Here is a 13,380-nt window from a genome sequence, read left to right as displayed (position 1 = left end):
TTTTTAGTGTGCTGAAGTGATTAAAAAGCAGTCGAACTGCACACAACACCAAAATGGTCTTGTCATCTTAATAAGGTACTTTGCATGCAGCTCGACTCATAACAACTCCGTAGAGGGATTTTACTGCCTGATCATTCCATTCCAATTCTATCGTTATGAGCCAGATTAACATGGCCAGCATGCTAGGGAACTGCTCGTAGAGGGGAAAAAAAACTCAAAGAAAACAGTGGATCTGGACTAGTCATGAAATGATTATCTTTGTTCAAGACTTTCCGGGAAAAAATTATTTGGAAGTTATGAACAGGACTTTAAAGAACAAACTAGAATCTAGACTGTATTTTATTCATTATATAAACTACAAAAAATCCTAACCAAGATGCTCTATACCCAAAAGTATCTCCTTAACATTTTAGCTGCACTGCCATTAATATTAAAAGTATGGAAGGCCCTGCTGGTCATCTCACCCCTTGGGGGAAAGGTTTTGCCCCGTCCCACACCGTGCCCCCAGATGTAGCAGCCTCACAGCAGCAGCAGAGCTCAGGTCAACAGTTAGGAAAAGAAGCAGAAAGCAAAGCATGCTGGGATGACTCACACATGGCCGTACCAGACTGAGAATGTCTGCTCAAAGCCGCCATCGTAACCAGATTCCCACGAGACGTTGGCCGAGGTCGTCGAGACCGAAACGTGGACTTTGGCGGGGGCGTGTGGGCTTGTGCCTGTGGGAAGAGGACAGCTTGTGTCACACTTGATATAAACACACACTTGTACACAAAAGCTAAAGCAAGGCCACACACATTTAATTTCCTAAAGCATAGAAAACCCTCGGTCAGAGCGATTAGATCACTTGTCTTAACACAAACACTTGCGCTAACACAAAACACCAGACACAGTGTGCATCATTTATCCTTTATCTCTTATTCAACAGATAACCGTTAGCTCGTAGGGATGCTTTTGAGTAAAATACTAAGACACTGAAACATTTCAACAGTATGAGTCCTCTCACAGCATATAATATCCCTCAGAGACCCGACCTACCAAAGGACTTTTATACAGAGAGCTTTTTGTAAGGAACTCACTGAATAGCTAAAAGAGAAAACCTACAATTTAGCCTAGCAGCTGCTGATCAGGGACTCAACAAAGATCATTTAACTGACAGCTTCACTGAAGCTACACAAATCCAAACAGTGTCCAATGGCACAGTGGATATGACAGGGCAGTGGGCAGCAATATACAGTAAGCTGTCAGTGTTGTTTTACAGCTGCACAGGTTGCTAATAAAAATAGACCATGGCAACATTAGCATTTGTGCTACTCACCTCAGTTAAATCTATAAAATAAGTCTGCATGTGCATATACTGCATGTAAGACACTGCAGCAGCTACTGTTAATAGCAATACAAGTCATCTTTGCACCAAAACAAAGTATGTTTAAAGTGATGTGCTTAACATGAGATGAAGACTCGACTCCCTTATACTCAGTAACCTGTCTACTTTTTTCAAAATACATTAAACAATATGCCTTGGTAAAACAGGGTAAAACATTAACCAACAGATATAAGTATAAACAAGGTTCCCATAGATTTTAACCAATGAATTTCATTTTTGCTTGAGATACTGTATAAGGATTGAGAAACTGAATAAGGATTATTTTTTCCTTATCCAGTAATAATAATAACATAACATAATATTATTATTTGGATTCAGACAATTCGCAAACAAGTCATGAACCTGTTGGACCAAAGCCTTGAAAGAACAATTTGCACAAAGTTTCAGTGAATAGCAATTATTGTTGAAACTAAAAATAAAACTATTGAATTTTTTTCTTTTTTCTTTCTTTTTTTTTTTTTTTTTTTGGTAATTCAAAATAAATAAAATTGAAATAAAATAAAATATTAAATAAAATATATAATATATAAATATTATATAAAATCATATCAGAATAAAACTAGAAAAATATATGTGGACTACATAAATTTCAATTACTTTTTTAAAAATTCCATTTTCATGACCATGGGAACCCAGAGTCAAAAACCACAGTCGTCCAGCAAAATATAAACAAAATTATGCACCTTTAAAAAAGTAACAGGGTTGAGTCTGTATGATGTAATATGATCAAAGAACATTGCTGTATGGAAGAATGACTTTATTGCAAGTAAAGTTTGTGCATCATGAAGTTGCACCATTTGTCTCCTACGCCTCCTACCGATTACTAGGAGGTGCGTGCTGGCAGTGATGCTCGTGGCGACATTGGAGGCGACACACTCCCACTCCCCATGGTCCTCCTTGCTGAGAGATTTGAACTGTAAGCTGCCTCTTGGTAGGACGTTGTGCTTGCTTCTGCTGGGCTTCCCTACCTTCTCCAATAAAAGAAAACAGTTCTAGCAAGCGGTTCAGTTGGGTTGACAATGATACAGGATCCTCCTCAAGGATTGTTAAGGCTTACCTTTCTCCATGTAATGTTGGGGAATGGATCTCCTTCTGCCTCACAGGGGATGACCAGCTCTCGACCAGCCTCCTGCCTGTACTCCCCTCCAGGAACCACCAGAAATTTGGGTGGGTCCTATACATCGCCAAACACCACGTTATATTGATGCAAATTGATGATGTAATTAACAAAATGTAAAAAAAAAAAAAGGAAAGTGCAGCTTAAATAAATACTACAAGTGTTATTCTTTACCTTTAGCACCAGGGGGGCGGGAGGGGACTGTCCCATTGTACCGAGGCTATTGTAAGGCACGCAGGTGTAGGTGCCGAGAGAGTCCTCTGTCACCTCAGACACTCGAATGCTCCCATCTTCCATTTGGCTCCAGCCAGGGTACTGCAACAAAGAGAAAAGTCCCATCACACCTAGCATACACAACCAGAGCAAACCGTTTCCTGAAGCTCAAACAGTACAGCATGATGATTGCAACGCCAAGGTTTTGATGCCCAAATTTGATTCCCAGGGAATGCACAAACTGATAGATTTTGTACACAGCCGTTCACATTTTTGTGGTCAGTAAGATTTTTAATCGCTTTTGAAAGAAGTCTCTTATGCTCACTAAGCCTGCATTTATTTTTAATATATTTTAAAATGTCATTTATTCTTAGCAAAGCTTAATTTTCAGCATCATTACTCTAGTCTTCAGTGTCACATGATCCTTTAGAAATCATTCTAATATGCTGATTTGCAGAAAATATTCTAAATGTCATCAATGCTAAAAAAAAAAAGCTTTGCTGCTTAATATTTTTGTGGAAACCGTGATACATCTTTTCGAGGATCCTTTGATACATATAAAGTTCAAAAGATCAGAAGTTATTTAAAAATGAAATCTTAACATTATTTTTTAAACAACTTTACCATCACTTTTGATCAATTTAATGTGTCCTTGCTGAATTAAAGTATTACCTTCTTCTTCCTCAAAAAATAAATAAATAAATAAACTTAATAAGCCCAAACTTTTTAACTTTAGTGTATTTTGAATAGAATGTAAATTCCTTTAGATAAAAGCATCATTGCATGCATAATTACATGTACAATGTAAAAATTGCTAATTCAATAATCGCACTCGGTATAATCACAGTATGAAAATCTAAATCAATACTCTGTGAAATCATCTGCAATCAATTTGAGTGTAATGGACACACTGAATAATATCACTTATGTATGAATGTACTAAAAAGTGGAGGGGACATATTATGAACCTCATCAGCTTAGATCATAAATATTAATTAGGTGATGTAACAATTGCCTAGTCCTTGCTGAAAGGCAGGTACAGTAAGTGGGTGTTAACCATAACCAACTAGACTGTTTAGTATAAAAGTCATCATTTCACAAGGCTGGGTACAGCTTTTTCTTCATACTGCATCAAAAACGCCACCAAAAATTGGGGGAACAAGCTTTTAAATTGACTAAAACCCCCTTGTTATAATGGTTGCTACACCCCTGACAAGCAGTACAGCTTTTGCATTCAATGAAATGTATGAAGTGGATTTGCTCTCAGTGCTCTTGGGATGTAACATGATAAGCCTACACATTTTCAGCTGCATGGACACTATCAAATTGCAATATAAGCCAATTGCATTGAGGAGGAACAGGCTTTGAGAATGAAAGTGATTTCCTGTTCCTTCATTAGGGTCAGTTATTCCCCACTTGGCTTTACTGAAGAAGAGCCAGTGTTCTTTGTCTGTGCGAGACTATGAGATCAATGTAACCTGTGAATGAAACCCATCTCACACAGCTGCGAGAGATCGTTGAGGCGCATGTGACAGCATCTGTGAAAACACTGAGATCATTGTCCAGCTGGACTCACCTTCTCTATCCGCAGAGGCAGGCCATCTTTTTTCCACTTCACTGAAGTGACAGGCGGGTTGGCATCCACCGGGCAGCGGATGTACCCCGGCAGTCCGATGGCCACGTAAATAACGGGCGGCATGTTTACCACACGGGCAGGGTCTACAGGACACAATGATAGTAGAAACATTAAATACAGCATAAAAGCTGTGCTGTTATAAAATTAGACATCGAGGGTTTTGTGCATTGTTAAACTGTCTGACAGATTAGATGAGTTTGTACTGGATTACTCTGAGCCATTAGTCTGAAACATTTAGCACAAATCCTCTGAATGAGTCAACTATTGATGAAGAAATACACTAATAAGGAACTGCTTGAAATCAGTGTGTGAGATGAGACAAAAAGATCTGAACTAGCTCTAGACTATTACTCAGCTAATCGGAGTACAGTACAGTAAGTGCCATGGGAACAGATGGGAAAAAATTAGCTACAGCCTACATAACTGAAATACAATATTGTTTTTATATTTTCAAAAGAAATATGAGTGGTGTTTACCCATGTAAAACTCTACAAAACATAGACAGTTGAAAAGACATGGCTAGGATCTTGTGCAGTTTTTTTTTATTGTATATTTTTTTATTGAGAGCCTGAAAAACAAAAAAGACCCCAAATGCCTATGAAGTTTAGGGTCACTATAGTTGACTAAACAGGCAGCATGTACTGTAGTATAAGGCACTTTCTAAGGAAACTGGTTTAAGATCATCTTCAAACCATAACATCATGTCTAAACTATTTCAAGCAAGCCTTAGATATAACTAAACAATGTGTAACGATGTTTATTTCACTGTAGAACTGGCGTTTAAGTAGATAGATAAAGAGATAAATAAATAAATAAATATATTCGGAAGTTTGGGTTCAGATTTTAAAACAATTATTAAACAAGGATGCATTAAATTAATCAAAAGTGACAGTAAAAACATTTATAATGATACAAAAATGTTATATTCATCAAATAATCTTGAAAAACTGCATTGTGGTTTTCACAAAAAAATATTAACTGTTTTTAACATTGATGATAACAATAAGAAATGTTTCTTGCATACCAAATCTGCATATTAGTATAATTTTGGAAGAATCACGTGACACTGAAAACTGGAGTAATGATGCTGAAAAGTCAGCTTTGCCATCATGGGAATAAATTACATTTTACAATATATTGAAATAGAACAGTTATTTTGAATTGTAATAATATTTTACAATATAACTTTGTTTTTGATTAAATGAATGCAACCTTGGTGAGCATAAGCGATAAAAATAAAATAAAAAAATCTAACCATCTCCAAACTTTTGAATGGTAGTGTAAATAAATAAACAGTCCATCAGACATGGTTTTATTCTTTGAATCAACTGCATATATACACAGAATTGTGTGATATCATAGGCAATGAAGGATACATATTGTATTTGCTGCCTTCAAAAACCAACCAGATGTTGTGAAAAGCCACTATTGATAGTGTTTTCACCAGTTCCCGAAAAATTAGCAAGAGGATGATTTCTGATTACTTTTTCCTTCATTATATTATAAACCACATCTAAAGCAAAGAGTCTCAAAAATGCTGTAAAAGAGATTCAGTCGCGTGTGACTCATAAATCACTGTCTTTCATTAGTGAAGACACCAGCCAACCGCAGCATGCTGGAGAGCGAGAGGGAGCGGCGCTCTGAAATGAACACTTTGAAAAAATCCACTGCTCCATCTCAATGCTTAGCAAAGTACCCGGGTCTATTTTTAGCACAAGTGGAGCTGTGGGATGGGATGGCGGGAGGAGTGGACCAGAAAGAAGTGTGGAGTTGAAAAAAGAACAGAAGAAAAGGGAGTCGTGAGGACGTAAGGACAGGATTGCTGAGGATAAGAAAAGAAAAGGAGAAGGAGGTGGGGAAAAGGAGCAGACCTGCAATGCCGTCAGCTGTCTAACGGGGCCGCCAGCGCCCACGCTAACAGCTTGCCGGAATGTCTGCAGGTGACGTCACTGCAGAGAAGAGGGTTTCCACACAGGATGATGTCATCCCTTTACATTCCCCCCTCCCTTTTTTCACTTACTGTCAAATACACTTTCTCTGCGCCTCTGCTCGCTACACACATGGGCGGCCAGACTATGTGCCGGTGGATGAGACGGCTTTAGAAAACAGGTGAAAATTTCTGCAGTCTGTCCCTCTCTGGGAATTCTGGTATGATGTAATCCCTTTCCGCCACTTCAACCGAGCCAAGCCTGTCCGCCACAGGCTGATCTGCTTCCTCTGAGCGATGGAATTTGAAATGTCTGTTACCTTGGATACCACAGCCAATTTGCAGTGCTCATTCCCGTCACTATTTACTGCAAATGCAACATGTTTGTGTGTTTTCCCCTGCTTTTTTTCCAACAACGTCTAGAAAACCTCTGCACGCCGGTTCTTTGCATCAGTCTATCGGAGTGGAAGACGTGAGCCATGACTGAGTAATCTGCTAGCTTACTGACTCAAGGTCACTGTTTCAATTCTGCTCCAGACTCCGGGGACAGAAGGCCATTCCAATCTCTCGGCTGCAAATAGAAAGCGTCAGCCTACCCAACAGCGGCAGTTGAGGCTAATGTACCCTCATGCCCATGTATTGAGATGGAATACGCTGGGAGACTAAAGTAACCCTTTCATCAATTACAAAAGATCACCATGCAAGAAAAATGATGAAAAGGCCTAATCTGCTAGTGAAGGTTGTTACTTTATTTTCATGCTCAATCCAGTGAGGCCAATGTCACAGAGGATGAAGGAGAATTCATCCTCTATTACATCATGTATGACATTACGTAATACAATAGGCAACTGGGAATTATTGCTTCATCTACAATGATATATATCTCACAAAAGTGAGTTGTAAATATTTTATTATATCTTTTCATAAGACAACACTGAAGAAATGACACTTTGCTACAATGTAAAGTAGTGAGTGTACAGCTTGTATAACAGCGTAAATTTGCACCAAGATGACCACTGCCTTGCTAAAGAAGCTGAGGGTAAAGGTGATGAACTGGCCAAGCATGTCTCCAGACCTAAACCCTATTGAGCATCTGTGGGGCATCCTCAAATGGAAGGTGGAGGAGCGTAAGGTCTCTAACATCCACCAGCTCCGTGATGTCGTCATGGAGGAGTGGAAGAGGACTCCAGTGGCAACCTGTGAAGCTCTGGTGAACTTCATGCCAAGAGTGTTAAGGCAGTGCTGGAAAATAATGGTGGCCACACAAAATATTGACACTTTGGGCCCAATTTGGACATTTTCACTTAGGAGTGTACTCACTTTTGTTGCCAGCGGTTTAGACAATAATGGCTGTCTGTTGAGTTATTTTAAGGGGACAGCAAATTTACACTGTTATACAAGCTGTACACTCACTACTTTACATTGTAGCAAAGTGTCATTTCTTCAGTGTTGTCCCATGAAAAGATATAAAATATTTACAAAAATGCGAGGGATGTACTCACTTTTGTGAAATACTGTGTATGTATGTATATATATATATATATAGACCTCCTGATTTAAGTGATTTTGTAAACTTATACTGAATGAAGATATTACATATGATACGATAACAACATAATGACCTACTTTATATCTACATTGGGGTTCCAACATTTGAGATCATACTGAAAATATGTGAATAAAAGGTCTAACTCATTTACTACAAAGTGGAATGATAATGATTACTTGGACACTAATGATTTTTTTTTTTTAGCAAATTTGTGACACTGACAATGTATACAACATTGTTTTAGAAGCACAAGATGCTTTGGATCATCTGAAGCTGATCATCATGTTCAACAAAACAAAAAAGTCTCAAAACACTTTCACTTTTGCTCTTAGATTTTTGAGGGGTATGATCAGCTGGATATATTGACAGGAAGTAAAAATACCAAATCGATTCTATTCTGATGGTTTCTCACCTACACAGTTTTTTAGGGGCACCAGCAACGGATACATGTTTTCAGATGAAAGACAAAAATCTAATGTCTGTAAGATCTAGTGGTGTATCAGCAGATTGCTCCGCGGAATGACTCACAATGCACTGTCAGGTATGCTGATGCAGAAGGTGGGCGGCCAAGGCTGTTACTTGGGCTGCAGGTGTATCTCCCAGCATCCTCAGGTTTCACCTGGGAGATGATGAGTGAACCGTCAATCAGAATACTCACTCTGCGCTTTAGATCACTGGAGAGAGAGAGAAAGAGACAGAGCTGATTTAACACAAGTAGTATTAATAATGATTCCCACAATTTACATTACTTACAAGTCGTTATTGCCACAAAGAATGGCAAAAATAAATAAATACATATGCTACAGTTCAATAGTTTGGATCAGTAAGATTTATTTAAAAAAAAGTGACAGTAAAGACAGTTATAATGTTACAAAAGATTTCTATTTCAAATAAATGCTGTTCTCCATCAAAGAATCCTGGAAAAATAATGGTTTCCAAAAAATTAAATTATACAGTATAACTGTTTTCAGTATTATTAATAAGAAATGCTTCTTGAGCAGCAAATCAGCAAAATAGAATGATTTCTGAAGGATCATGTGACACTGAAGACTGGAGAAATTATGCTGTTGAAAATACAGCTTTGCCATCATATATTTTAAGATATAAACTGTATTTTATTTTAAATTGTATTAACATTTCACAATATTACTGTTTTACTGTATTTTATATCAAATAAATGCTGCCTTGGTGAGTATAACTGACTTATTTCAAAAACATTTATAAAAATCTTACTGACCTCAAACTTTTGAACGGTATTGTACATTCTTTTTGTGTTCCAGGTACTGGAACGACATGAAAGCGAGTAAATAATGATTTATTTATTTTTTGTAAACTATCCCTAAAAATATATATGCCTACGTAAATTAATTTTAAGCCAACAAATAAAGCACAAAGCATCATGAATTACAGTCTACTCTTTCAACAAGAACAGATGGAGTGTCCGGGGCAGAGATCAGAAAAAGAAGAAGAAAAAAAAAAACGCTTCAGTGGACAAAATGCCTGTGTGGCCTCTATTCTTGCCTGTGCTTCCACCTGTCCTGCTGCACAGTCTCTATTAAAAAAAATAATAAAAAAAACACATAATATCCTTTTTCTATAGAGTGTACAGGCCACGCATGAGGGCGTCTTGAATGGCTCAGGGCACCGCTACTTATAATCAGTGCTAGTGGAGCGTATGATGACACAAGCGGCATGTCACTGGATATTCTTGTCATGGGGGAGAGAAGGAGAACAGTGAACCATGAAAACCTGAGAGGGTCTGTGGTGAAGCTATGGTTATCGTTTATCGTATATATAAAAGTGGGCGTTCACTATGTTCCCTTTTCTATTCAAGGTTAACACAGAGGACACACCATTTTATGTAACATTTCTGTTTCTATTACTGTTTCTTTAAACATACCCTCTGATGTTCATTCATGTTTATTTTGTGCTGTAACTAGTAGTAAAGAGAAAGAATGTGCTCCCGCTTCGCTTGAACTGAGGCAATGCAGCAATGTGGCATGCCACAGTAAGAGTGCTAAAACGTATTTATGGTTTGAATTTCATAATAAAACTTAATTTTGAAAGCTGAGATTGTTTTATATCAAAATATATCAATATATAAAAAATAACATCAAATAACCTGCTCTGTCTTTTCTGTCAGCGCATTGTCCGTATCCTCTTTGTTCCGCAATGTTTTTTCACTGCGTGAGAGTATGGATGTGTGGCGTGAGAGCGTAAGAACAATGTCACTTCCTTGAAAGATTGTTAAGCTTCACAAAATAGAAAAAGGCTGTAAGAAAACAGCTAAACTATTGAAAATTCCCATTTCCACCATAAGGGCAATAATTAAGAAGTTTCAATCAAGTAAAGATGTTACAAATTTGCCTGGAAGTGGATGTATGTCTATATTGTCTTAATGTATGGTGAGGAGGATAGTTTGAGCGGCCAAAGACTCTCAGAAAACCAAAAAAAAAAAGTTATAATAGCACCTACATCACCACATTGTTGCTGTTTGGGAGGGTTTCAAAACAAATCCTCTGCTTTTATCCAAAAACAAACTCAAGCCTATTCACTTGTCAGACATTACGGGACTGGGTTCTGTGGCCAGATGAAACAACAAAAAAAGCTTTTTGGCAGCAAACCCACCAGATGGGTTTGATGCAAACAGGGATAAAAAAACACCCCATGCCCAAGGTTAAATATACTGCTGGATCTTTAATTTGGGGCCTATTTTTTTGCTGGAGATCCTGGACATCTTGTTCAGATACATGACATCATGGATTCTATCAAATACCAAAAGATCCAAAAAATCTAAACCTGAGGACATCTGCTAGAAAGCTTATAATGGGCTGTGGTTGGATTTTCCAACAGGACATTGGTCCAAAAAAAAAAAAAAAAAAAAAAACTGGTTCACTAAGCTCAAAATGAAGCTTCTGCCATGGCCATTCCAATCCCCTGGCCTGAACCCAATAGAAAATGAGTGAAGTGAACTGAACAGGAGAGTGCACCAACATGGACCTGGGAATTTGAAGGATCAAGTCTGTATGGAGGAATGGTCTCTGATCTCTTGTCAGGTGTTCTCCAAACTCAGACATTATAGGAGAAGACTCAGAGCTTTTATCTTGGCAAAAGGAGGTTGCAAAAAGTATTGAATAAAAGGGCGCCAATAATTGGGTGCCATTAATTAGGTGACTGACTATGACTGTATATGTGTAATCCCACAAGTGTGATTAGGGACATTGAGAATGAAATTGTTATTTGACTAATATTATTAATGTATTACTTTAAACATTTGGTCCAGCACTTCACTTTCAATCCTTCAGAAAATTCTCACAGGCACACACAGGGCAAAAGAGACACGAATGAGACAATCTGAGGTGCGAGACCTTCAAACAAATATAATGACACACGGACACAGGCATACATGTACAGTGGGGAGAACAAGTATTTGATACACTGCCGATTTTGCAGGTTTTCCTACTTATAAAGCATGTAGAGGTCTGTAATTTTTATCATAGGTACACTTCAACTGTGAGAGACGGAATCTAAAACAAAAATCCAGAAAATCACATTGTATGATTTTTAAATAATTAATTTGCATTTTATTGCATGACATAAGAATTTAATCACCTACCAACCAGTAAGAATTCCGTCTCTCACAGACCTGTTAGTTTTTCTTTAAGAAGCCCTCCTGTTCTCCACTCATTACCTGTATTAACTGCACCTGTTTGAACTTGTTAACTGTATAAAAGACACCTGTCCACACACTCAATCAAACAGACTCCAACCTCTCCACAATGGCCAAGACCAGAGAGCTGTGTAAGGACATCAGGGATAAAATTGTAGACCTGCACAAGGCTGGGATGGGCTACAGGACAATAGGCAAGCAGCTTGGTGAGAAGGCAACAACTGCTGCCGCAATTATTAGAAAATGGAAGAAGTTCAAGATGACGGTCAATCTCCCTCGGTCTGGGGCACCATGCAAGATCTCACCTCGTGGGGCATCAATGATCATGAGGAAGGTGAGGGATCAGCCCAGAACTACACGGCAGGACCTGGTCAATGACCTGAAGAGAGCTGGGACCATAGTCGCAAAGAAAACCATTAGTAACATACTACGCCGTCATGGATTAAAATCCTGCAGCGCACGCAAGGTCCCTCTGCTCAAGCCAGCGCATGTCCAGGCCCGTCTGAAGTTTGCCAACGACCATCTGGATGATCCAGAGGAGGAATGGGAGAAGATCATGTGGTCTGATGAGACAAAAATAGAGCTTTTTGGTCTAAACTCCACTCGCCGTGTTTGGGGGAAGAAGAAGGATGAGTACAACCCCAAGAACACCATCCCAACCGTGAAGCATGGAGGTGGAAACATCATTCTTTGGGGATGCTTTTCTGCAAAGGGGACAGGACGACTGCACCGTATTGAGGGGAGGATGGATGGGGCCATGTACAGTATCACGAGATCTTGGCCAACAACCTCCTTCCCTCAGTAAGAACATTGAAGATGGGTCGTGGCTGGGTCTTCCAGCATGACAACGACCCGAAACACACAGCCAGGGCAACTAAGGAGTGGCTCCGTAAGAAGCATCTCAAGGTCCTGGAGTGGCCTAGCCAGTCTCCAGACCTGAACCCAATAGAAAATCTTTCGAGGGAGCTGAAAGTCCGTATTGCCCAGCGACAGCCCCGAAACGTGAAGGATCTGGAGAAGGTCTGTATGGAGGAGTGGGCCAAAATCCCTGCTGCAGTGTGTGCAAACCTGGTCAAGAACTACAGGAAATGTATGATCTCTGTAATTGCAAACAAAGGTTTCTGTACCAAATATTAAGTTCTGCTTTTCTGATGTATCAAATACTTATGTCATGCAATAAAATGCAAATTAATTACTTAAAAATCATACAATGTGATTTTCTGGATTTTTGTTTTAGATTCCGTCTCTAACAGTTGAAGTGTACCTATGATAAAAATTACAGACTTCTACATGCTTTGTAAGTGGGAAAACCAGCAAAATCGGCAGTGTATCAAATACTTGTTCTCCCCACTGTAAATACAAGTGGGAAACACATAGCATAATTTCATACTAAACTTTATTTTTTTTCAACTCAGAATGCCAAAACCTCACAAAACCAAGTATTACTTGTAAAATTGCATCTTTTTTTTGCAAAACATTCAGGGGCGATTCTATGGCTATGTTTACACTAGTGCATTTTTGTTTTAAAGGGGTGGTATAATCCCCTTTTCACAAGATGTAAAATAAGTATTTGATGTCCCCAGAGTGTGCATGTGAAGTTTTAGCTCAAAATACCCCACAGATATTTTTATATAGCACGTTAAAGTTGTCAATATTTGAGGGTGAGCAAAAACGCACCGTTTTGTGTCTGTCCCTTTAAATGCAAATGAGCTACAGAGGGCGGAGCTTCAACAGCTTGCACTCACACAGACATGCACTGAAAATTTCAAAAACTTTTAGCCTTTTATGTTCAAACCGGTTTCAGACAATGATGGAGAGACTCAAGAAGATGTGACACCATGTAAAATGCAACAGTTCAAACAATCATAGTTGATGAATTTATGT

The 13,380-nt window shown here is 38.6% G+C and overlaps 1 protein-coding gene across 2 annotated transcripts in view; it reads right to left on the bottom strand.

Moving 5' to 3' along the window:
* igsf9bb (immunoglobulin superfamily, member 9Bb) overlaps positions 1–13,380 on the bottom strand; it is a 119,329-nt gene that overhangs the window by 37,948 nt on the left and 68,001 nt on the right. For both annotated transcript variants that reach the window (XM_084136647.1, XM_084136648.1), the window contains exons 7-12: positions 8,355–8,500; positions 4,291–4,433; positions 2,676–2,816; positions 2,442–2,558; positions 2,202–2,352; positions 593–716 (exon numbers count right to left, since the gene is read on the bottom strand). In XM_084136647.1, the coding sequence (XP_083992773.1) occupies positions 593–716; positions 2,202–2,352; positions 2,442–2,558; positions 2,676–2,816; positions 4,291–4,433; positions 8,355–8,500 (822 nt within the window). The remainder of the gene's footprint in view (positions 1–592; positions 717–2,201; positions 2,353–2,441; positions 2,559–2,675; positions 2,817–4,290; positions 4,434–8,354; positions 8,501–13,380) is intronic.

This window comes from Abramis brama (assembly GCF_963993115.1).
Source record: "Abramis brama genome assembly, chromosome: 15".
Taxonomy (NCBI): domain Eukaryota; kingdom Metazoa; phylum Chordata; class Actinopteri; order Cypriniformes; family Leuciscidae; genus Abramis; species Abramis brama.
Note: the sequence above shows the minus strand (reverse complement) of the source record. Positions and strands in the feature narration are given on the sequence as shown.